This window comes from Etheostoma cragini, chromosome 12 (genome assembly GCF_013103735.1).
Source record: "Etheostoma cragini isolate CJK2018 chromosome 12, CSU_Ecrag_1.0, whole genome shotgun sequence".
In the NCBI taxonomy this organism is placed as follows: domain Eukaryota; kingdom Metazoa; phylum Chordata; class Actinopteri; order Perciformes; family Percidae; genus Etheostoma; species Etheostoma cragini.
In genome coordinates this window covers 4539161-4565572 of record NC_048418.1, presented here as the reverse complement: position 1 = coordinate 4565572, position 26412 = coordinate 4539161, and the positions used below count along the sequence as shown (strand labels likewise).

The window sequence follows — 26412 nt, the reverse complement described above, 5'->3', positions numbered from 1 at the left end:
TCTTAATTAGCTTTGTATCAACTTTTTTGGCAATTGCTTGAATGTAACAGACTTCATTGACATAAAAAAGTTACGCTCTAAAGCTTTAAAATAGCTCACAAGGCGAGACACAGATGAGCTGTTTGAAAAGCCTCCATTGACTTTAAGAGCAATCCTTTGGCAGGATTATGGTTTCCCAGTAAGATGGATAGTGGGTGGAACAGTTGAAAACATGCATTCAGCCTTTGTTGGACTGGAGTTGCTGTGTCTCACAAAACCCAAACAATCAAACATGCTTAAGCGTTGTCAACTGCAGACTCCTGAACACGTATTTGTTAAAATCTTCCTCCATGTGTGCATTTTTGTCTGTCATGATGTTTGTACGCAACTGTGGATGTTTCCATTAAGCTGTAACAAAAGGGAGACAGGGAAAGCAGGCAAACATTATGACAATTAACCTCACAAAGTAAAATGTGTTTACATGTGTCTAATCTACTGTAGGTTAAAAAAAAATCTAACTTGTGTGCTGTTTAAGAGTTGACTTGCACTGTGTGTAAACTATTATAGAATGCAGCTAATACCCACTGCATATCAGATTTGACAGATGTTTAGGGAAATTGCTCCAGTCTTTAAGCCTTAACCTAAGACGCAGACTCTACATTCACTGACTGTTCCATCATGATTCCAGACCTACTATGAAGGCAGCTTAAACAATTAGTGTCTCAGTCATTCAGTAAGCTGTGATTTCATTAATGAAGCAGCTGATTCATTTAACAGTTTATATCTGTTTACATCAGCCAGTTACTCAGTCGGACACAAGTCATTATGATGAGATGATCACCTTTCATTTCACACCAGATGACAGATATGTACTGTATAACCCCTCATTACTCACCTTAGCAGTGACACCTTATTGGTCGGAGATAATTGAGACCACATGTGCTATTCACAATTGACTATGGGTTCTTAATAGGGATTTTTAATTATTTCTGTCTGTGTAAAAGGTTAAGCGTGGGAGGAGGAAGACGAGTCTTTTTCAATTCTTCAGTTTAACTTCTAAGTAGCCATTGCTAACGCATGCCAGATCTCCTGCAGCGATCTCTCTTTCAGCCAATCTCTTTAAATCGGCCTCTCTTTCTCCCGACCCTCCAGACCCCACAGGGAACATAGTAATCCCCATTGCTCTGGTACAGAGAGCTCAGTGCAGCCCAAGCCTTTTGCAAACATCTTACTGTACCGAAAGAACAAAGATTAATAGCTCACTATGAGCTTTTCATTGAGAAGAGACATTATCACCTGTAATTGCTAACATGCTTGCCAAAGGACAGGTCTGATAGGCTGAATAAAAGGCTGGCATTGCAGAAAGTAAAAGTCTTTTGATCAAAAAAATAGAGGAGAAATTTAGCATCAACACTTCAATTGTTATATAATTGACCATGGGTGAAAAAGAGGATGATTTATGTTACCAGGAGGGTGATTTTTGTGCGTACTTGGGTGTTATGTAAGTACCCATAGAAGTCTTTAACAGAGGCAAAGTGTATTAGTGACTGCATGAGTGCCTTTATGTTTGTGACTGTGGGGGGTTGTTGGGGATTCAAGACAAGTACATTTTCTAGGAGGTTTACTATCAAGCAAGTAACAGATCAAGGTTGATAAAAAACATCAAATATACGCAACAAACTTAGAGCGAGAGAAAGATTTCACCTGGTGCGTTAAGAGGAACAGTAATTTAAAAGCACAGCTTGTAAGAATCACAAGGTGAATGCGCCCAAGGATTGAAAAACAAAATGGATTTCCTTAGGCTGAAAGCGGAGGGAAAGAAATCATATCGTTCAGCGTGTTCTTCAGAGTCAGTTCAGGAAGATAGTGCTTCTGAGAACACCGTTTGAGAACACCTGAAAATCAAACTGACATTTGACACTAAAAAAGGAAACTTTTAGACTGATTAACCTTAAAAGGAATCCGCAACAGTTGAAAACAATGTGATTTTTAAGTTCATTTAGTTGCTCCCAAAGGCTTCAATGAGCTTTGCAGATTTTAGAAGATGCAGAATATTAGTTAAGAAAACAACTGGTGCCTGAAAATATACCCAAAATAGTAGCTGCCTTTAGATTGGAAGTGGCGAACAGGAGGAAGGGAGAAATCTCAGGACAAACAACAGAAGAAGGATCTTCTGTTCTTCCAGGACGCAAAGACATGCAGTAGATGTGTTTACAGAGTAGACCCAAATAACCATGATTAAAATACCAATGGCAACGTGTTATATTTCGCAGATATTTGGTCATTAACCAAAGTATTGTGCAAATTGAAATTTTGACCTGATGATGGCACTAAATATAAAGCCATGTTTCCCAATTCATCCTATGGGGAACATGAATACATGTTTGTATTGTACAGAAACTTTTTCTCCGAACCAAAAGAATCAACCACATTGTGCTGCTAGATGAATAGTCATGGGATTCATCTTCTGGGATTCAAGAATGTCTGGGTTTTAGCGACGTGGTTAACATGACTAGAAGTCATTGTGAAATGAGTCTGTCAGTCTGTCCTTCGATTTTCTTGACAACCACTAATCCGATTGTCTTCACACTTGTCAGGTGTATTGCTGAGTTCCAAAGGACGTGCAATGTCAAGTGCAAGCTCTTTAGATCTACAGGACATATTTATTGGTAGGGCGCTATGTACACACTGTGTAGTGTATTAGGAAGAGACCTACATTAATTGTTACAGAGCCAAACAGCATGCAGGTGGCAGGTGTATTGCTCAGCACCCAAGGAAGCAAATTGTCACATGTGAAGTTTTCAATTGGTACTGCACTAGTTAAACAGGAATTACAAGAGAGAAAAGCACTGACTGAAGTCTTCTTGTTTTTTTCCTGGAGTTACAGTTGACCACAATTATGCATTTAGCATTTCATATGCACAAATACTTGTTCTGCATCATTTTAGATAATGCTCAAATGATTGCTCAAATTCCAGTTGCTTTAACTGAGCATATGGCATGTGTTTTCCAAAAGTGCAGTTTAAAATCTAAATATGAACATGTTAAGTGCCTCTAATTTAAGTCATCTCCGTAATGCTTTAGCTGTACCTGCTGGCCGTTCTGTTAGATAGCCTACTTATCCATTTGGCTTCATAACCTTCACACTCGAAAACTCAGTGATAATGTAAAAGGTGTAAAAATAAAAAAATACATAAACAGCGTGGTGCTATAACTTGAGATCGTTTGCAGCCTGAGCGGGTGCACCGTTAAAACCCATCTGTCTGCAGACGAACGCAGCGTTTGGCCCATCTGGGTTCCCTTTGCTATCTGAGACCTTGGGAGTATTCAAGGTTAATGCCACATTATTAGGCACAGCCATCAGACCCAAGAATGATTTCCCCTTAATGTATAAGGTCTGCAATTTAAGGAATGCTTTGCACTGGTTAAGTAGGGGTTTGCCATCATGCAACCGCCCTGCACTTATCCTTTATTAATAATAGGGTAGCTGCTGCAGGCTTTCTTACATGCTGATGAGTGGAACTAAACAGACTTACAGTAAAATGTGTTTTTATCCTGTACCGAAGAAATAAGTAAAGACATCATTTCCATATTCCTTCGGGGGAACAGAGCATGAAAACATAATTGCAAGTCACTCATGCACAATGCATTATACAAATTGTTAATTGATGACTATGGTTGTATGCCTGATGGAATACTGTGTATTCTTAGCTAAGGATGGCAGATTGAAAAGAGAAAACAACCTTAAATACTATACATAACATAAATAAGCAAATAATGATAAGAAACAGCAAGTAAATAGAGGAGGAATTAGTTAATACAACATCAGAACATTTTCTCATCCTCCTTGGCTCTCTGTGTGGCTAGAAAATAGAAGGTTTACACACTCAGACAGGTAAAGAGAGTCAAAGGACTGATTAACGAATACGTCTTCTCTGTTTACAAGCACATCAAGGCTGTGATTTCATGTATTTTTTAGGGCGGATCATTTGTTTTATCATGTTACCCAGCCAGTATTGGCCATTAATGCATTGCCCAGTAACATGCTACTGTGGAAGTAATGTCGGTTTTGGGTGGGTAGGGCAGGTTATACTAGGAAACAAGTGGGTTATAGTTGTTTGGCCAAACTGGGAGGTAGAGTGAAAATTCAACCGTCATAGAAAGTGGGAAGATACCGTTTAGACATAGGCACCGATTAATGTTTTCCTCCGTGGTTGCACACGGACGCACACCCTTTAAAAAAATAGTAGTCAAAAAATGTTTAGCATTTCTTAACCTTAGGAAATGGACAGCGGCCGACACAAACAAACACGGCTATTAACTCAATAATAAAACCGTAAAGTAGGCTATCTTTCAACTCAGGACAGCGCCACTTCTCACAAATACAGAAAGGATTGGAAAGGAAACGTGTAACTGACATGTAACCGCAATCAGTTTCGTGAGAAATTACGAATCAATGAAGCTGGGGACAGACGGCGACATAACCAATCACACAGTTGGTGCTCCACTTAGCACCAACTGCAATGTTTCATTTTAAATGAATGCATCCTACTGGCAGTCTGCACACATGGGAGCTCAGTATTATTGGCGCCTATCCGTTTAGATATGGGGATAAAGGCACTCCTTTTCAGACTTCTCCTGGAAAATGTTCATAGTGTTTCACTTGGTTCTTCACCCACAAAGTGACAAAACAAGTTGTGTACCTAAGGTAAAAATAGATCGGGAGAGAGAAGTAACTGGCAAGCTACCTAGCTGCTGGTGAGCCTGCATTCAGGAATCACTGAGGACCTTCTGGATGGAGTCGCTGAAAAGACCTCCAAACTGTAGGCTGGATGCTGGTTCCACCATATTCTGTTGTTTTATTTCTATCCGTTTACTATGAAAAATGTAAAATTTGGGTGTGGTAGCTCAAAGTTTTTTTAGGCCAGTAACGATTCATATGAAAGGGGATAATTGCAATATCTCTCGAACAGTTTCAAAAAGGGAAGTTTTGTGGAAAATAAGATTGAGAGAGTTCTCCACACAAGGGCAAGATGCAGATGTGATTTTTGGAGTCATAAAGTCACAAAAATTGTTAGATACAGCCCCCCGACTGCACTGTCAGAAAGTGGCTTTCTGCAGCTATTTGAAGCATAGTGAAAATTATGTTTATATTTTTGAAAAAACACGGCAGAGTACATTTATGAAACCACAGATGCACTACACAAGCTGATTTTGTCTGCACTGTGAAAATGTGAAAATTATTGTAGCTAACTAACAGTAACATTTAAATGGCTCTTGGTTTTTCCTGGGAAAACAGATTGGGTTTTATTGCTGCTCGTAGAGTTTGGACACATAAGTCAACCTGGCATACTGTACATAAAAGACATCTGTTTTACAAATGCAAGTGTCGTCTGCAACAGTAAAGCAGTGGCACAAACACCGAGATTGGTAACATTTCAGTCCCCTTCGTACCTCCACTAACACACACACACACACACACACTCACACACACACACACACACACACACAAATCAGTGCTGCTTGACAGTGATGTCCCACATCCTTCATCCATATACCCTCAAATGTGATCCCCACAGCAACACCCTATAGTCTGCAGGCGATAATACCCTGCAATGTCACATCTTCAGACAATATCTCAATCATGGTGGATGTCAGTGGAACTGCATCACCAATGTTCTCCCGTTATCTAGCGACCGCTGTCAAAATGTCCTTGAGCAACCTTTGGTTGCTCCACTGGAGCAAAACTAGTTCTTTTTTTTTTTTTTTATCCCTGGGCAGCTCCCAGCGGCTGACTGTGCAAGGCTGCACTTTCCCGGACAGCTCCCAAATGCATGTAACCGTGCAAGTGTGAAGCAGAACATTACTGAAAAGAGCATATGTGTTCTGTCAGCCCTCCACAGATAAATGAAAAAAAGAAAAATGAGTGAGAGTTTTTTTGCCCCCAGGTGAAAGCAGTGACAACCCCCCCCCCCTTCCCCCTCTCCGTGTTAGCCTAAATCCATTATCCATTTCTGATCTCTCAGCTGGAGTAGAGGAAGGTAGTTCATCTTCAAACAGCTGGGCTTAGGGCACAGTGGCCTCCTAAGGTGTTTGTTTCAGCCAGGGCCGGCCAAACTTGACCTGGAGGATAATACAGTGCCATGGTGAGAAGAAAGAGTAACGATTTCACTCATGCAGACAAGAAGTAGGCCGTGGAGGTCCTAAGGCTTACTGTGTGGGGTTTTACTGAAAGGTTGATTGGATACAAAAGGGATGACTTGTATGAATGTAAATGATTTTGTGTTTATGCTGAATGTTTAATTGAGATCATTTGTGAGTTGTTGTGTGTAAGTTAACAAAGTGAGCTAACAAAGTGAGTAAGAAGTAAAGAAGAAGAAATCAACAGTTTAATGAGTTGTTTCACTGCTTACGGATCTAATGTAATCATTTTGTTGACAACTGAAACGGTAAATGTTTGATAATCAATGTCACTTTTGGAATTTTCCTTGCTTTATGTTTTCCTTTAGCTCGTAATGTTAAATCAGCATGCTCTGCAGTTTGTGAATCATTTTGAAAGAAAATGATGAGACTGTTTAAGATCAAACACTTTTAACTCTTGCATTATATTTATGAGGTAGTTGTAGATATCGCTGAGATATCAATGTACATTTTATATTTGTACCTATATTTCTTAACAAATTGATTGGATTTAAACTCGCTTTCCTCTGCAGGTGTCTGTAGGGTAGGGCCTCACTAATATGATTAGGTCAGGTTTTTGGTATTGATCACCCACCTGTACCCTTCTTTCTGTCACTGTGGTCAGATAGTAAACAGAGACTCACTCACTCACTCACACACACACACACACACACACACACACACACACACACACACACACACACACACACACACACACACAAACACTCATCTCCTAACTAGACTCCACTAGACCCTGAGAGGATATTTTCCCTTTATTCAGCCTTAAACCTGTTCCCCTGTGTCTTTAAAGGGACTATTTACTTTTATTGGTATAGAACCGAATAATTACAGCTATTTGCACACCCGCATTCATTTGGTTAAAAGGGCATATTTCTATGCTTCGTATGTTATAGGCACTGACACTATTTTTTTTGTGTTTTGTTTATGTACTTCTGTATCTGTCTGTCAGTTTATACTCATTTTTGGCATCTCATTCATTCCCTGACTATTTTTAACTTTCCTACTTACTCTTGCTGGATGTATACTATCTTCTGAACACATCTTCAGTTATCTACAATCTCTTTTTCACTAGCAGTACAGATGAAGCTGATTGGACACACATATGTAATTGATGAATCAAAAATAGATTAGTCCAAAAGTTGTTGTTATGAAACAACATATATCAAGTGTAATGAAAACGGTCCCAAAAGCAAACCCACGCGTGTACACACACACACTCACTGACACTGACATATTTGCATAATCAGGTTGGTTTTAAATGCAGCTTATATAGTATACAATACAGGCTGTTAGGTTCAGGATGCTTTTGTTGAGCTCTCCAATGTGTGTGTTAACCTCGTGACAGGGACCACCTCTTAGTTCTATGAAAGAATAGGTGTGTGTGTCTGTGATTTACTGAGTGTGAATGGTGCTCTTCTATGTCTGTGTGACTGTAAATATGCAATTTGCATAGTGAAAGTAACATTTCCACTAACGTGACATTCCTCAACAAAGACGAGCCATAAGCAGCTATTAAGTGAACGACATCCTGCTGGCTGGTGTCATCCTCTCTCTGGCTTTCACACCTCCTCTTTTGAACAATTTGTTTTTATTTCCCAGTGTCTGAGTATCTCTGCCTTTTATGTCAACCCAAGGCTTTTATGACCCCTCACCAGCCTTGATAGAGAAGGAAAATGGTGCTTCTAGTTTAGATTGATCCTTTTTATGGCTTGGTGGAGGCTGAGGGTACGACACCAAAGCTTTTCTTTCATGTTACGATCAACTGCAAGAGTCCAAGAAGAGCGTACCCAGTTAGTACTTCCCAGACGTGTTGTGCCTGTCCACATGGGGGTTTCCAGAACCAAAATGATTCCCATTTCTCACTTACGCAAAGGGTTGGAGAAGGAATGCCAAGGGATGTGTTGGACATGTCGAGTGTGAATCCGTCACATATGTTTGGATTTGTTTGTGTGATAACATGTCAGGCTTTACTGAGACACGCTTCAGTTTCATTCAGCTGATGCCACCCCAGTGCAAACTAGCTTGTCTTTTGTGGGATTTAGTTGCACAAAGTTACAATTACTCAGCTAGGAAAGCCAGACCTCCCTTGCAGCAATGCCTGACATAGAGGGAACTGGGCTGTCATTTGGGCCATTTGTATTCCACTGAATACCGGAGCTTTGGGTGAAGAATTTGAATGAGAGCTCTTGGTACATAGTGTCCTCTAGGGTGACTGACACAGTAATGTAGTCTAAAGTAAAGTATTGTAGTTAATGTAGCAATGTAGAAATCCTGGAGCGTTCATAGCGGGTATACTGCGTATCACGTAGATATGTAATCTACTAATCAACTGGACTGATTTAACAGGATTGGTAAGAGTAGACCACTTTTATTACTCAGGTCCAAGTAGTGTTACTTAGGTAAAGTTAGTGTGCAAGTAACTGTTTTACTGTTTTAATATCATGTCCTGAGGGTAAAAACATTGAAACAATAATGTATTGTTGTTTCACCTGATCAGTAAGCGTTTTGGCATGTAATAATAGGATATGCTCCACAAGCCTAAATATTTCAAGTACACTATGTGAGTATAGTGTACGTTGATTTTTATATAAACATGATAAAACACAGCTGTAGTATATTTTGTAAATATCCCAAAGCCTTTGCCTCTGCAAAGATGAATGTAACTTGAATTATTCTTCTCATAATATATAGATCAGTCAGTGTGTAGTTATGAATTTAAGTTAAGTATAGACAGCGTGCGTGTCCTTTTTGAAGAATTCAACTAATTATGTAAGAGGTTTCTGGAAAACTGCCCGTCTTTAGGGGATTATGGGCTAATCTAAAAACTAAAAGCTTACTTTATTAAGAAGCAAATGCAATTTGAGTGTATCGTTATGAATCACTCAACACATAATCACTCTCCCCTCTTACTTGTTCCTTTCTGACAGTATTTACAGATGTAGTTGTGACAATAGACACTTTTTATCCCTGTGTAAAACATTTACATTAGTTTAGCATGTGCTTTATTTCTCCAAAGGGTTCCCAGATACTCACAAACAAGACTTTTCCCCCGTTTTCCTTCATTACTTATATATAGAATTAAAATACTCACATGTAGTGGTAGGAATTATACTCTAGGTAAGTAAAGTGTTATCTAAAGTATTGAGCCAATGTTGTAACAGAACTATCCACTGAGCAGTGACTGACTTCAAAAAGTACTTTAAGTCTAGTTTTTAATAGAGAGCCTCTATAGAGACTGCCAAACATAAAATCGTCCCTGCTAACTATTGTGTGAGCATTGTCAGCGATGTATGATGGATGGTGCATTTAACGTGGTAGAGACACTTTGAAGTGATGGAGATAGCAGCTTACTCGACAGCCCTGCACCCTCTGTTTTCCGCTCCGTCTCTCCCAGCCGGCGTCACCGCAGAATGAAAAAGGGAAATCTCTGCCGCAATCGCCGGAAGACATCCCAACTTCAACCTTAATGCCTGTCATGTTTGCAACTGAATTAAAGGCACAGAGGAAGAAAGATGATTATTGAAGTTGTTGTTGCGCGAAATCATGTGGGATTTAATGAGAGGTTCTTCACTTAGATGTAAGTGACAGGAACTGTACAGGAAGAAAGACATCTTAAGGCAGAAGAGATGTTCCAGACGGCTGTGTTCACTGCTACATATGACAGGTAGTTGGAAACCCATCAATTCTATCTAGCTGTGACTCACAGTGACAGTGAGTATATGCAAGGGTTAACTGATTCATATTTTTGATTTTTTTCACAGGATATTTTAATTATACGCAGGATCAAAAACACCAATATCTTAGCGAGACTGCAACAGAAAATAATGTTTAATTCAAACTATTTGCAATGCAAACTGAATGTAGGATGGACAGAACTGTGGATGCTGCAATATATGTAAGACAATTCAGTAATCTCAAGTATAAATATCAGGCAGGGTACCAAATATGTACACTCGGGAGATTTCCATTATCCTCACAAAGGAAGGTAAATGTTATTACAGAGAGACTTGCTCAGAATCCACATCAGACAGTTTCCAATGATGGCTTCTTAGATGGTCTGTGTAACAAACCATCTGGCATGTCAGGTTAATAGTTAGTGAGAGATTTGTGTAATTTAAATAGACTTTCAAATAAAAACGACAACATATGCCATCTCTGACTACTTCATTAAAGTTAGGGGACGTTCCTTGCTATAGTTGCAATAATGAAGGTTTTTACATGATCATCCATTCATCCATCCATCAATCCATCCATCCATAAGCTGTCATCCATCCATCCATAAACTATAGCCACTTATCCTTTATTTCGCTAGAGGGCTGGAGCCAATCCCAGCTGAGAGTGGGACACCCTGGACATGTAGCCATCTTTTTTTGTCGTAAACCATCATTCTGTTTGGAACATAAATTAGAAAACAAAATGTTATGGCAATCCATCCAATAATTGTCTGATAGTTGGATTTCATTTTGGACCGACTGTTCGACATTGTTATCCCTACAGCCACAATACTAGCTCTGCTAATACCTAAAAGCAGTTGAGTTTGGTTGACTTCTCTCTCCACTACACTGTACTGCATGTGACTGTTCAAATCCCTGCTCAGACTTTTTTTTTTTTAAACCCATGTCCTTGTAGAGAGTTCAATGAACAGGCTTCAGCCAGCCAGTCACTTAGCTGTCGCTTCTGCTTGATGATGTCATGAATCACTAACTCAGCCTAGAGATGGAGATTTCAGGGCGGCGCAGTGACCCATTATGGGGTGGAAAAAAAGCCCCGGCCTCTTTATCTTATAGATTTTAAGTGAGTCAAATTGTCCATAAATTTGGGACGTGGAGTCATAAATGTCAGGAAAAAGAGGAAAACAGACAGACAAATTCCAAAGCGTGATGGCAGTGCTAATGATTACTTCTGAGGATGTTAGGTGTGTGTGTGTGTGTGTGGGGGGGGGGGGGGGGGGGGGGGGGGGGGGGGGGGGGGGGGGGGGCAGAGTTAAAGGCAGAGCGAGAGAGCAGAGCGGGAGTGATTTGAAAACAGAGAGAAATAGGGGGGAGGTGGTTGATGGACGTTTATGAATGTGTATGTGCCACTGTGTGTGAGTGAATGATTAATAGAGGGAAAGAGAGATGAAGACAGATGCAGTATAGAGGGAAGGAGAGTATGTTAAAGATAAACTGAACTGGAATTTGAGTAATGGTGATATAACCGATGTATTTTATTTCTTCTCACTGGTACAATGATTAAAATGGGTACTGTACCATTTTATACTGCATTGCCCCTGGCTGCAGTAATGAATTGTGTAGGGCTAAGGCAGCTGGGGTTACGATACATTTCCACGGGCTACCTTTGACAAGGAAACCAGTCCTCAACTCATGGCTAGCTGCCTTAAAACTGTCCAGAGCTCCAACAGCCGCTGGAGTTCGAGTCTGTAGCATTTTTTAGCGACAGACTAGTTAGAGAGCTGTACTTTGGATACAACAGCGTCACTGGCGAGGATTAAGGCCAACAGACTGAAACCTGAGGCCTTTGGGCTCCAGTACAGGGCAGACCTGAGTCCTCTGCTGACTGCAAGCAGAGGACAGAGAGGTACCTATGGTTACCTGTTATCAGCATACTATCAAGTCTAGGAAAAGGGCTGGTGAAACTCGTGAATCCTCTGTGGATCTATGATCCAACTGGAGTAACTCTCCTACGTGCAGCTAACAAGCAATCCCGTTGGATGAATTTGTCCGATTACATTTTCCATTTATCTGTCTCTATTTTCTTAAACGAACAGGACCTCAACTATGTTTTTCTATTTTCTATAAATGCACAAAATATGTTACCAGTCTATTTCCTAAAATGCATATTGTGCTTGGATACAGTGAACGAGAGTGCATGACAGTAGGTGCGCCCACACACACACCAATCACCAGTCACACACATTCATACGGTTTGATAAAGTACTTACATGACTTTAACTTATCATTGCACTAACAATAGCAATTGTAGCTGCCCTCAATTTAGGTCATCCTGTACGTCTCATGTCCGTTTCTTTCTGTTTCTGTGTGTGCGCGTGTCTGTTGCGGGGAGAGCGCTGACAGGAAACAGCAGCAGCTTTCAGCGATTTTAGAGTGAAAAATCATTACAGGGGACTTTGATGTTAAAATGTATACAGATTGGCAGGACGGTCTGAAATGTGAGATGTGCAAGGCACACACACCTCGCCTTCATATCAGACGCAAGGAAATGAATTTGGCAACACACGTGTGTTACATCAACCAGTTCTCACCCCCGCTTGGTCAGTGGCTCTCAGCATCACATACTGACGCAAAGTCTGTGGGAAACTCTGGTTATTGGTCACATTTGCAATAAAGTTTCGGTGATTGGTCAAAATTGCAAGTTGTATTTCACGCGATAATTCACGTGAATTGCAAATCGCAAATTCCTGGAAAAACTGAAAGATACAACGTACAGTAAAGTATGTAAGGCTGAATTAAAGGGAAAATCTCTATAAGTCCAACACATCTAGAAGGTTGCTATTTGGCATTAAGTCCTGGAATTCAATACCAAATGCAAAACAATCTAAAAAGATGCACACAAAAAAATAAAAAATAAATGAAAGCTGAATTTTGAATAGATAAAAAATATACTATTTCAAAGTTAAAATTAAAACAAAATTGAAAGCTAAATCAAAAGAAATAAAAACATGTTTTAAATTCAATGTCAGGAAATAAAAGAGTAGATTTTTTCAATGTCAGCAAGTCGGCATACCGTTATTCATGTTGACAAGTTTGAAAGGTCCTCATTTGCGTTCTTCCACATTTACCTGATAATTTAAGGTGAAATTCAATAGTGTGCTTTAAAGTGGCCTTGCGTTTGCATGATTCTTCATTTAAAGCATATTCTGTCTCTGAAAGCAGCTGGAGAGAGATTTTTGTTCCGCTGGAGCAAAAGTTTATTGAGCAACGTTTCCATGAAATGCATTAGTTTGAACTTTAAATGGTGGCATTTTTATCCTGTACACTCAGTCTTTTGTCCTTCAAGCAACGAACTCCATACATTCAGCTCACCGTAGCTTTTAATGCTTTGTGAAGATCAGTAGAGGTGACATGAAACAAGCACTAAAAACAGACGAGCTGAGCAATATGCATCCAGAAAACAGAGTCATAACACAGTTAATGTTTCCCTACTAATTCAGCCTCATGTCTGTACAGAGAGGAGGGAGTAACAGACAGATTAGTCTCGCTCTGCCAGAACCTCCCCCAAAGCCCGCTGAAGGAGTCTGGCTACTCCACACAGCATTCGGGGATGAAAGGAAAACATGCACGTGTTTAAATAGCATTTCTATAAACCAATCTAAATCGTCATGGGTGGAGCTAAACTTTGCACAGATCCGCTGCAAATAGTAATGCGAGAGGAAACTCTGGCTAAATGTCTCAATAGAGATAGAGACTACAGACAGATAGACAGGTAACAACTCAAGTGAGACACAGAGACAACCCAGACTCGCAAGTTCAGAAGAAAATGATCAGACCGCGGGAAACAGGCAGACACAAAAAAAAGGGTGGAGAGAGATACACCATTGTGTCATCTGGGATCACTGAGCACTGTAATAGGCTTGAGTCTCATCAGTTGGGCTCAAGTCGGCTTGGCTGCAGATTTCCTCTCTGTCTCCCTGCCAACAACAGCACATGGGAATATCATTTTCCAGCAGACCCAGTACAATCCTAAAAGGTCTTACTTAGCTGGCTTGGGGAGAAAAGGAAATAATAGGTTTGATTATCCCAGAGGCTTCTTACTGGCAATATTTGTCCAGTGGATCTTAATGGAACTCCAGTGATCGTACCACCGGAACGCTCCTGGCAAAACCCAGCACACAGTACGAGCTGTGTCCTCTGTGCCGATATTATTCTCAGTGTAATTTACTCAAAGGGTGCCCAATCTTTTTATATTGGAAATTCTACACACACACACACGCACACACACACACATATACACTCATGAAATAATAACCATTTCATTTGACAGCAGCATTTGAATGTACCTCTTCTATTTGCCTGGGGCAGTAGATGTTTATGAGTCTAGTACAACAAAGTAGGTGCTGTTGTGACTAAGGTAACCACACTGTTATACCAAATTAGTTGACTTTACTAGAAATTTGCATGAAAACCCATTGTGTTAAACTGTTTACATTTTTACGCAAGGTGAAACTTAACAGGTTAAGTTGTGTTAACACAGAGCGGTAAGTTGATGCAGTAGACAAATCCAGTTTACATTACTAAAAATCCGAAGTAAACATAATTTTATTTTCTACTGAAGAAATCCTTTGTTTGTATAAATATTGCTTATTTTCCTTTTTGACAGTGTGATTTCAGTACATTTGTTCTATAAAAAAAATCTATAAAAAACATTGTAATTTTCCAATGTACTGCACTGCATGGAAAGTTTCATTTAGGAGACAGTTACTGATATCCAATCTGTGTGTGTAACATTGAACACACTGATTACCCAGAGACCATCAGTCCCCTCCCAGGTCTCAGTCAATGTACAACAATAAATACACATCAACACTAAATCAACCGTACAGAACTAAAACCCACAGGACCTAAATGCCCACTCAACATTAACAGAACGTTATTAAAACACACCATAACTTGGATAGAAACCATCCAGAACATATTATGTTTCCCATGAACATTTGCACTGCTTCAGGCATGAACAGTTCAAATGACTCCGCCCCTCCCAAACAGACACTTAACATCCTATGTTATCCCTGCTTAATATGATCTGTGCACTGCATACTTAAGCTGATTATTAGCCTTAAAGACCCAATACAGGAAATGGTTTGCCTTTCAGATGAAATGTTCTGATGCCTTTTAGTAAGTTTTTAGTGAAATGTAATCCTGCAACGTTGGCCCAAGTTAGAAGCAGTATTTCTGTATTGTCTGGACGAATACAGAACAACTAAGGGCTCCTTTGCATGGTTGATTGTCTATTTAGTCCAATAACAGTATATATTATGAGCAATAATAACACAGCAGTCATGTTTCTTGATAAATCATGTACTGATAAAAAAAAACTGGATAAATTGTAATTACAAAACTGAATTTTGTGTTAGTGCTGGTTTTCAGCCATGTTAATTTGCAATAATGCAATGAGTGATCTCTTCTAAATCACACTTTTGGAGTGTGGCTGAAGCAGCCCGATTTATTTATTGGTTACAGATAAGAAATGTTCAGCCAGTGACAGATTTAATGAATGTATTGTACAATAACTGAATGTTTACATGTTCCAAACATTGTAATAATCCCAGACAAAATGATTAAGGCTTTTTACTTACTTCAAATCCAGTTCAATTAAACAGAGAAATGAGCTTGAAAGACAGTTTGCAGGTTGTGTGAGTTCATGGCACATTTACATTTACCAGCCAACGGCATTGCAAGGATAATTAATAGGACCCTCCGACCCTTTGTCTATGTTAATGTTTACTTTAAAAAAAAACAACATTTAGGACTCTTTTTTTAGGACAACTAAAAGTGATGTGTGTAATTTTGCAACTATGGGACATATATGGTTAAATGGCAACAAATAAAGTCTCATGGTATAGTATCAAAATTGTACTCTTCTTGGAAAACCATGGAGTACGATGAAGGGGTTTGTCCAAACAATGCTTCCAAAACCCAAATAATACTGGAATATCCCACGTCTTAATCAGAAAATGCTATATTCCGAAATATGTTGTTTACATGACCTTTATCAAATTCAGAATATTGTCATGTTCTGAATAATAGTGGATTATTGGTGTGTATGTAAACGTACTGAGTGAGGGCATCTAGTTTGAAAGACGTGGGCAGGTAGGTCTAATGAAAGTGTGTGCCTCTGTCATATTCATTTAGTATGGGTCTAACCTGTGGGACCTGCCATTCAAGGCTATACAATTTACTACATTTTAGTGAATATTACATTGCATGCCCATGCTTAGTTCCATTTTAAATAACATTGATTCAGGTTTTTTTGACTGACATATTATTGGAGGGGACAGAGGTGATGTTAGGTTTGTGTAAACTGACAACCTTGTTTTTTTGCTTTGTTTGGTTTTGACACAAACTTGCTGCAACAGCTGCAGTATTTGCTGTAAATTCTACCATTACACCAGCTAACCACAGAGATAGAACCTCTCACCATTTTACCGCGTGCTTGGTCTGTTCGGTATGTGATGCTTTTCAAGAAAGAATTACGACGTCAATGAAAATGCCCATCTGTATGTGACACCATACTGTAAATTGTAAGATAACTAGTGTTTCTAAATGACAATGACTACTGTGATGAATACGATGAGCTTCTAATGGTGAGTTGAATGAGTATTACTGCAGATTGAAGCACAGGTGTTTACTTTGGATTGGCAATTCATTAAAACATAATAGCTTTTTTGTATTCAAATGACACATGAAACTCCCCCATTTACCCACTCATTATCTCTGCATGCCACTGCGGAAAAGTAGACTGTGGTGAATAGTTTTTTTTCCTTTGTCTTCAACCTTCCCTTTCTCTGATTCCGTTCCCCCTCTCTGCAGATGAATTCAAAGCCCTCCTAAAGCGCTTGCCCACCGACCGGTTTTTGAACGCGTCCATGATCGCCAAGTTCTGGTCGGCCGACTTGTCCCTCCAGAAGCGCCACGCCCAGCTGGAGTCCAGCACTGCCCTGGTCCTGAACAAAGCCCAGAAGATTGTCAGGAAGCTGTTCACTCTGAGCAAACGCTGCCCCAAACATCCTCGCATCAGTCTGCCCAGAGAGAGGTAACTCACTGGGATACGTTGACAATAACCAAACAAAAAGAAGAAGACATCATTTTTGATTACTGGAAGTTTTGCCTGCTGCTTTGTGCCGATTCATTACAGCTGTAGGCTCTCTAACACCATATCCCAAGTGGGAAAAACAAGAGCTATCTAACTAGAAATAGCTCAGCTTTGAATTTAGCTAAACCACAAGAGACAGAAAGGTGGGAAACATGCCGTTGGGGTACACAATTACATTCTTTTAAGCTGATTCCCATCCAAAACATGTATTTGTTGGTTGCTGGCATTGGGATTTCAGCTTTGGGCTACCTATGCTGTCAACAGAGTGTACAATAGTAAAAATGTCTATCTGTTTAAAACTTTGGGCATTTTGACAGACTAGCAGCAACATTACGTAGATAGCTGAATGACTCATCTGTCCACACTCCCAGGTGGAATGGCCTAGAAACAACTTAATGCAAAAGGAATAATCATCACCATTTTATACAAGCAATATCTCTTTACGCTGTAACGACTCAAGCAGTCAGTCAAAGCTTTTACAGTTGTTGTAGCCTAACTTTTCTCGCATAGCTAGACCAAAGCGCTGGAGTATGGAGCGGCTACACCACTTATCATTCTGGGATAGGGAGAAGAAAACACTCCGGTCAGGTTAAGGCTGACAATGTTCTCTGGCTGGTATATACACATAATCAGAATCGATGTTCTCAGTTTTGGTTTACACAAAACCTCCGACCAATCGAAGACTAAAGTTAGTTGTCATGTTGAATCCTAATTTAAGTTAATGAGCACACAAAGAAATTTGGGAACACAGTAAAATGACAGGAAATGCAGCATTGCTGAGAAAAAAAACAGCAGGAATAAAAACGCAGAGTAAGGAAAGAAAACAAGAGAATGTGGGAGATGGAAGAGAGATGTGATAGCGGGATGGAGAGTAAGACAGAAAGAAAGGGAAAGTGTAAGAGAGATGAAGGGTCTAGTTACCAATGGTGAGAGTCTCTGTGTGGATAGGTAAGTGGCATTGTGGCATGCTGTAATCAAGTCCTCTCCCAGACTGACAGCTCGGCACTTGTTTACAGAGGACTTTCATTTCCCTGACAGTCCTTTCCCTCAATACCCATTACTTCTTCCCCCCCTTCTCACACCCTACCTCACTTTCTGTCTTCATTTCTCTCCCTCAGTCCCCTTTGTATTCCCTCTCTCTCCCTCTCCCTCACCTCTGTCCCTCGGAGTCTCAACCCAGTTTGTACCAACAACAACAAGTTATCAGGGGCTGCTCAGCCGCAAAAGCTCCCTATTTTCTTCTGCAAAAATCCATTTGTTTTATCATCATTCATTTTTTGTCTATTTACATAGGCCTGAGGGTAAGGAATTGCTGGAGCGTTTGGGCAATGCTGTGTGTGATTTCTTGAACTTAGCCTTGGGATAGAATCTCTGCAGAGCCAATTTTCCGTCTCAACTTGTCGTTACCGCACCAAAGTGCATGGTAATTTATTCATGTCTGCATTTCCATCTCTGCTGCAGTCATACCAAATACCAACACTTCTGTAATAAAAAAAGGTGTTAAATTTCCACAGACGAACAATACAATTATTTTGCGATTTGGTGCGGACTGTGAATTACATTTTCACCTCTGCAGTGTGATCTAGGGAAATCCTCGTTTAGGCCCCTACTTTAGGTTTTAACTCATATTATGCCTCTGAGAACATACCCAACATGGGTTGGATGAGAGAAAAGAAGGAGCAGATGGAATGTAAAATGGGGGAAGGGTGACACCCCCATAACTAACAAATGGTTCATTTTTTGGAAGCACCTCAGTGGAGGTTTAAAATGAGCTGAGCCGACACTAGAAGGTGAAATTAAAACAATGCAGACAACTGATTGGTTAAAGAAAATCCTCTCTAGCCTGGCATGGGACATCCTGCTGTTTTTTTTTTACATAGCTGAACTATCGTCAATAGCAACCGCAATTGTTTTCACTCACTCCAGATAAGAACGGCAGTCCTGCAAAACTGTGCCATACGTCATGTCGTACATTTGATAAAGGGCAGGCGTTGCTCTGTTTACAAATAGAAGTCAATCCCAGAAGTGGGAGTGGATACACAGCATGCTTTTTCTCCCCTTTGCAGGCCTGTTAGCTTTTGGTTGAGCAGGGTTCAGTCTCTGCTCTACTGCAATGAGCACGGGGTGCTGGGCTCCTTCTCGGAGGAGGTGAAGAGCTGTAGCTGCCCTGTGGACCAGCCCACCTGCCAGGGAGTCATTCCCTGCGTTGTGGGCACCGCCTCCACCTCGTGCTCCTCCTGTGGCACTGACAACGCAACCCGCTGCGGAGCCTGTCACCACGGCAACGTCCTCCATCTGGGTTCCTGTAGGCCAAGCATCGCTGCATCCCAGGACCACTACCTGAACTTTGACCTGGACATACCTGACGCTGAGGTTTCTCAAAGCTTCCCATATATATGTATTCCATTCCTTCTCAAATCTCTGTGCACTAAATAATCCAGTACCTCTGATTACACTAAAGATCAGGAAGTCAGAGAACACATGGGTACTGGTTTATTGGTGCCTAGACAGAAACATACCTCCAGTAGTAATAAAAATGGTAATGCATTCAAATCCATCACCAAATGGCAAACTAAATGTTAGTATTTTAATTAATTATTAATTAGTAAATAATGAATCCATAAATAAATAATTTAGCAGTGTGAGAATAGAAGCTTCTCAGAAAGGTAGTGACAAAACAATATAAATATTTACAGTAGAAGATTGAATACATTCCATTATTTATTCCTATTGATCTGATTATTTGTGCATTTTTATGATGAACTCCCTTTTGATTGCTAGGCAGAAAGAAATGCTATTAAAATATTGCTTTAAAAATATCAGTATTTTTGATAGGACGTCTTTGATAGGATAGACATTGATAGGCCACTCCATGGCATTACATTTAAAGGTTAGTTTACTCCTCACAAAGAGTACTACCCAGTTATTGAAAAAAGTAGTAAAACTTTGTAACATCTGAGAAAGTAGCCTAATCTTAACACAACCTTTATTACAAACAGGAAGACACATTCATAGTGCTGTATATGATGACATGGTGAGAACCGGTATATAAATGATCTGTCTGTTAGCTGTCTACATGTTAAGAGTGAATGTGATCTCACAGTTCTTAAATCTCTCTTCAGGTGAAGTACCTGCTCCAGCGATTGGACAGCAGAATCGAGGTCCACGCCATTTACATCAGCAACGACGTCCGCCTGGGAAGCTGGTTCAATCCTGCCTGGAGGAAGAGAATGTTGCTGACGTTGAAGAGTAACAAAAACAAGTCCAATCTCATCCACATGCTGATGGGCATTTCTTTCCAGATATGCTTGACTAAGAATTCAACACTGGAGCCCGTGCCTGCGATTTATGTGAATCCTTTTGGGGGGAGTCACTCAGAGAGCTGGTTCATGCCAGTGAACCAGCCTGACTTCCCAGACTGGGAGAGAACTCGACTGGACGCCGTCGTCACGGCACAGTGTTACAACTGGACGCTGTCTCTGGGCAACAAATGGAAGTCCTTCTTTGAGACAGTGCACATCTACCTGCGAAGCCGCATACTCACGGATGATCCAACAGCGAATGAAACTCTCTTCTATGAACCATTGGACCTGGATGACCAGACGTCCAACCTGGGGTACATGAAGATCAACACGCTCAAAGTGTTTGGATACAGCATGCACTTCGATCCTGAGGGCATCAAGGATCTGATTCTCCAGCTGGACTACCCCTACACGCAGGGTACGCAGGACGCTGCCTTTCTGATGTTGTTGGAGATGAGGGACCGGATTAACCGACTGTCTCCACCAGCGCCGCAGCCGCTGGACCTGTTTTCTTGTCTGTTGCGCCACCGGCTCAAGCTGTCAGCCGGAGAGGTGGCACGCATCAAGGACTCTCTACAGTTGTTCAACTCCAAGCTTCCCAACGCTTCTCCTGAACCTGAGCTGGCCCCGCTGTGCAGCTAGCTGTCTTAGCACACAAGTCAGGTTCAGATGTGATCCTACTCATAGAAAGTGCAGCAGTTGCTGCTAGACTGAGCATGGGAGATCCTGCTGAGTTAGTCTCTTGGACCCAAATCTGGATGATTAGGACAACCAACTCTAAAGGTTGACTGCCGGCCGTTTCTTACGGTCACTCTTGGCTGGGTTACTGGTGTCACGTTTTTGTTTTTTTTTAATCAGAAATTGCTACCAGAGCCCTTTGATGAACATTGAAGTCATGTTGTGGACTTTTGGGAAACCAGCTGATAACTTGGACTCTCTTTCTGAGGCTCTATTGTCCTAGCCTGGAGGCTTACTTTTGCTATTACTGCCGTGGTTTTGGCAAACGTGGAAGTTAAGAGACGGGATGAAGTTTAGAGACTATCTTCCAACTTTTGATTTTGGAACCTCAGAGAGCCGATGTCATTAGGTATACCTAAGACAGTGATTTTCATATGTAAAGAGGAACTCTTAAGGGGTCTTCAAAATGAGTAAATGGAAGAGAAGACTTCCCCTTTTCTAAACCTATTTTCTTTGGCTACAGAACAATCTTGTGGGAAGGGAAAATGGGATAATATTATATATGTGGTGAATGAGTTGTTATGTTATGCTTAACCGTTTAAAATTTGATAATCCTGAACCATGTAACGGTCTTTGAATATTTCTTTTTGTTTCCTGCCTTTCATTTTATCTGGCATTTGAAAACTTGTAAGTATATATGCTTAACATCCGAGCGAGAAGTCTGTTAGTGATGTTCTGTCCTTGGTGGTGTGTCTATACCAAAAGAAGGTGACCACAAAATGAATGGCGAAATATTCTCAATGTTGAGTTCTTTTGATTTTAGCTGAAAATCTTCTGATGTGGTAACAAAAAGGTCTGAGGATATAGCGCTGTAAATAATGCTCCATCTAACCCCAGGTGTGGACAAGTGCACATTGCTTTTTAGATAACAGAGTGCAAAGACCAAAAAAATGTTTATAACAAAACAAACTCATGCCTTATATGGGAGTCAATGTTAAGATAAGAAGCACATTTCGTTTCTGTGTTTGGTTTTCCAGCGAAGGCTGTATTGCTTTTTATATTTCAATATTTCTACCAAGACAGAACAACCGACACATTCTCCAGAATCTGTGATAATGTAGCTTTTCAATGTTTACGCCAGTCACACTTTCTGCAATTACTTGTTTTGATTTGGTGTTGTGAAACTTTGAGTCACTATTCACAGTGCACACCAGTACTTGCATACTGTAATTGTTCTGCAAAATCCTTCTATCTCCAATTAGACAAAGTCCCACTAACGGATTAAACCTGGTGGATTTTATTGTGGTGTGGTTTAGTCTCAGGTCAATGAAACATGTGGGTCCAATGTTAGCTGCCAGTTACCACAGCGACTGGAGTTTCAAGGTTTCTGCAGGGCACTGAAGGTACTTTTGAAAGCGGCAAACTTACCGGGATGATACTTGATTTGATTCTGCATTTACTTCACTAATTTCTCACTGAAAGTCAGTAAACCTTGTATGTCATTTTCAGCAGTTCTTCTGTGCTCAGCTTGCTTAAGTAAAAACAAAGTGGTTTATCTATTTGGGATCCTTTTTCTTTGTTTGCTTACATGTGTACCATACAATAACCTCTTGATATATATATTACAGAACAGAGTGTGTTTGATTTGTTGACAAGTCATATTTAGTTTATGTTACCGTTGTCCTCCTCCGTGTTAGAAACCAGTCCACAACACAGAGCCAGAGTGACTGCAGTGCAAATGTGCGCAGGTGGCGGGGGAAGATGGCGTTGATACAACACTAGAATTTCAAGGGAAATGCAGCCAAATGCTCATTGTAAAAGTCTCATCAACAGGAAGACGTGTTTCTAGCATGAAGTGACTTCACAGAGTTTTAAACATCACACTCAAGTTAAATGAACACACCTCCCCCCAAAACCGCGTCCCATTGGTTTGCTGTTACAAAGTAATCAGATGCATTTCTCATTGCTAATCATTACTTTATTAGTTTATATTCATAGGTCTATAGTTGTATTTGTTCATTAAAAATCAACATTACTTAAATAAATCTGAGTAACTAAAAGGCTTCAGTGCAGCTCTCAGGGCTGCAGAAATCGAGTGTCTTGTTATATAACTACTAATTTTAGCGAAAGACAGAACTTACATTGTTCCCTTATCCTTGCACATCGCTAACTTTTCTAAATCAACACGACAGTACTGATTGAACTCCTTAGCCTGTTTATAGGTTGACCAGGCTAAAACAAACGCAGTCAGTTCACAGGCTGCAGTAATTATATTGGGTTATAGAGACCATAAAGAATAAATCAACAACTTTCTTTCACAGTTTCAGTTTCAATAAAAACCTCGCCTGGTAGAGCAGAAGAGGTTTAGTCCTTTACACAGCGGCCGCGGGTTCAACTCCTCTCTTTGCTACATGTCATTCCCCCTCTCTCTCTCTCTCTTTCTCTCTCTCTCTCTCTCTTTCTCTCTCTCTCTCTCTCTCTCTCTCTCTCTCTCTTTCTTCCCTTTCAAATCTTCAGCTGTCAAAAAAAACAACCTTAACATTAAGACCTCCATGAAGGTAGGATTTACTGCAGGACTGTTGTATTAGACTGTATTATATTCAGCTCTGGTTGCATCCAAAATTCCATACAACATATTTAATAGCTATTTATTAGGCTAAAACAAACTGTGTGTTCAAATTCTTATTATGAAACCAATATGAACTGCATACAAAATATTACAGTATTTCCAGCAAACACTGGACACTACGTCGGGTGGCCATAAGTATCCCACAATGCAACGGGGTAGTGACAACAACGCGTGAAACAGATAAACAGAAAGCAACCAAGGCAACGGAAACTTCAAAAATGCTTTAATTTACATTTCAACACATACAAATGTGTGATTGGACATCTGTGATGTCACCGGTGTAGTTGCTTTCCTTTTTCAGTAATTTAAGCATTATTTGGCGATGCTTCTAGAGCGGAGGCTGGCAGTAGTTACCATGGTTACGTGTCTTCAACGGCAAGGAGGTTCTTAGGAAGTGACATTGAAAATTCCAGCTTGGTGCATCCAAAAAGATACACACTACTGTTTATGTAAATAAAAAGTACGTTGAACTATAGAATACAGATTGAGTGTTTGTGCATTGTATACGATTTTGGATGCAACCCTAGTGTACCTAGTTGTAATGGCCGGCTGACAGGCCACAACAAAGGAGGGAGATACATGCCAAACTGTATTAACCAACTGACATTTAAGTTAAATGTAATGTAAGTAAAATTCATATTTCTTGTGTAAAGTGTATGTGTGTATGTCCAGTCTTTTAAAAGACAGAACTTTCAAAGCAAAACTGACCTTAAAAAAACTGTTAACATACAGGTGCTCACTCCTCCGTTAAATGCATTTACAATAGGGTGCAAACACTTGCTATAAAAGGTGTGCTTGTTGCATTATTCTGGGAGAGAATATGTCTCATCTGAGACTGAAAGAACACGGCAAAACCCTGAGTACGTTTCCATAAAATGAATGCAAAAATTTCCAATTACCCCCGGCCCTTCATAATAAGATGAATGTCCTCTAATATACGGAGTGCAGTGTTTTTTGTAAGATGAAAAGCCAATTTCCTGGGTTGTCAGGGAGCAAACATGAACCAAATGCACAATGTCACATTATATCAGGCTGCTGGTTTATCTGCTGGAGAAAGCAAGAGGGGGACGGAGAGAGAGACAGGAAGAGTGACAGAGGCAAGGGCCCGCATTGGCCAACTTGAGCAGCTTGCTTTCTTTTTTTTTTTCGACCCCATAATGAGGTGGGAAAGGAGTCACTCTGCATTGGGTTAATAAACAGTTATTCATCTTCAGCCTGGCACCCGGGAAACAGGAGTGGGTTTGCCCTTGGGCTAATCTTCAGGCCTGCGGAAGACAGCCAATCCATCAGAACACTATTTAGACTGCACACTACAAACTTTCTGGACCTCCCAAAGAAGCGAGCGGAAGAGAGAGAAAATGAGAGTGTGATTGAAAAGGGGATGGATGACATAGAGGGATAGATGAAGGAAAGATAAGGTTGAGAGAAAGTGGAAAGGAAGAGAAAAGGTGAGAGGGGTTGGGCTGCAAGTCGTGCAGTGATTTATGATGTTTAAGTAGTCAGACTGTTTGAATTAATGAGGTAGAATTGGTGAAATCGACTGGCACGTGTGTGTGTGTTTGTGTGTGTGTGTGTGCGTGTGTGTGTGTACCTGTAGGTCATTCGACATGGTCATCAATAACAGTGTACATTCGAGGGTTTGAAATTACTTTCAGATAACATTATTACAAATGTATCCAGAGAAATGATTCATGTTTGGAGCCAGTGTGACCGGGAGGTGGACATTGAAATCCAAAGTTTGAGCTTGTTTTTCCTTCACTGGGAGAACCAAGAGGCAAACCGAGTTGTTCTTATGTGAGGTGGTTTATTAGAACTGTATCAACAGCGGCATTATGGCTGACAAATCTGAAATTCAGGTCTTACACACCTAATCAGTTTTACACAACAGTGCACAAAAAAAAGTCCAAAAACAATTTATTCCTCATATGTCTTTCCAAGACTCACTTGGGAAACTCATTCATTGCCTCCAACCAAGAAGAGACAAGGTCACATGACAAACTCACTGGTGTTGCTGCACATTTCTTTCTTTTTCAGAATTTTAAAGAATGCAGTGAAAAACTGCTTGTTGTCTCTCTGAACATCCTGCCTTCTATTGAACACTACATGGTCAAATAAATCATATCAACACCCCTATGTTGGCATATGTTAAGAGGTTGTTTGTCTTGTCATTTCATCAGTGAAGACTAATTGTTTATTGGTGTGTGACTTTGTTTTGTGATTTTTTTTTTCCTCGACTATCCTTGAGTGAAAGGGGGATAATGCATGACACCCCCCCCCCCCCCCTATAAATAACCAAATGTTATTATTATCACAGCAAAGGTAGGTACACCAGATTGAAGGTGAATACATTAATTGGAGAAAATAAAAAGCTAAGGTTGACCTTTTCTATCCGTTACATTGAATAGCGAACCGCCCTCTGACCCACCTTCCCTCATCAGGAAAACAAGCTTAAATTGCTTCTACTCCTCTCTTATAGTACTGCAAACATTAGCTATGATAATTCCAGCTCTGAAACCAAAATGAGATGCTATTAGTCTAGTCAATTTAGCGTGCCAACAGCACAGAGAGAGTAAGAGCAATCACCAAAACAAACAGCAGATTTCTTAAGCAAAATGCAAAGCCTCCTTACAAATAATCACATCCTCACACAAGCTGTGTGTGCACTTTGGCAGAATATGGGTGCATGACAGCCATCCCTCCTGCCACACAAAACCACCAAATATTAATAAGCCTGCACAGTGGTTTATACTAGTTTTTTTAGCATGTGCTCTAGGTTCCCACGTGTGCCCCTCC

General features: G+C 40.4%; 1 protein-coding gene across 1 annotated transcript in view; it reads left to right on the top strand.

The window, feature by feature from the left end:
* brinp2 (bone morphogenetic protein/retinoic acid inducible neural-specific 2) overlaps nt 1-22556 on the top strand; it is a 114642-nt gene extending 92086 nt beyond the window's left edge. Inside the window, exons 6-8 of the mRNA XM_034888870.1 lie at nt 16728-16950; nt 19077-19383; nt 20133-22556. Coding sequence (XP_034744761.1) covers nt 16728-16950; nt 19077-19383; nt 20133-20954 — 1352 coding nt within the window. The 3' untranslated portion in view covers nt 20955-22556. The remainder of the gene's footprint in view (nt 1-16727; nt 16951-19076; nt 19384-20132) is intronic.
* Nucleotides 22557-26412: the final 3856 nt, after the last annotated feature.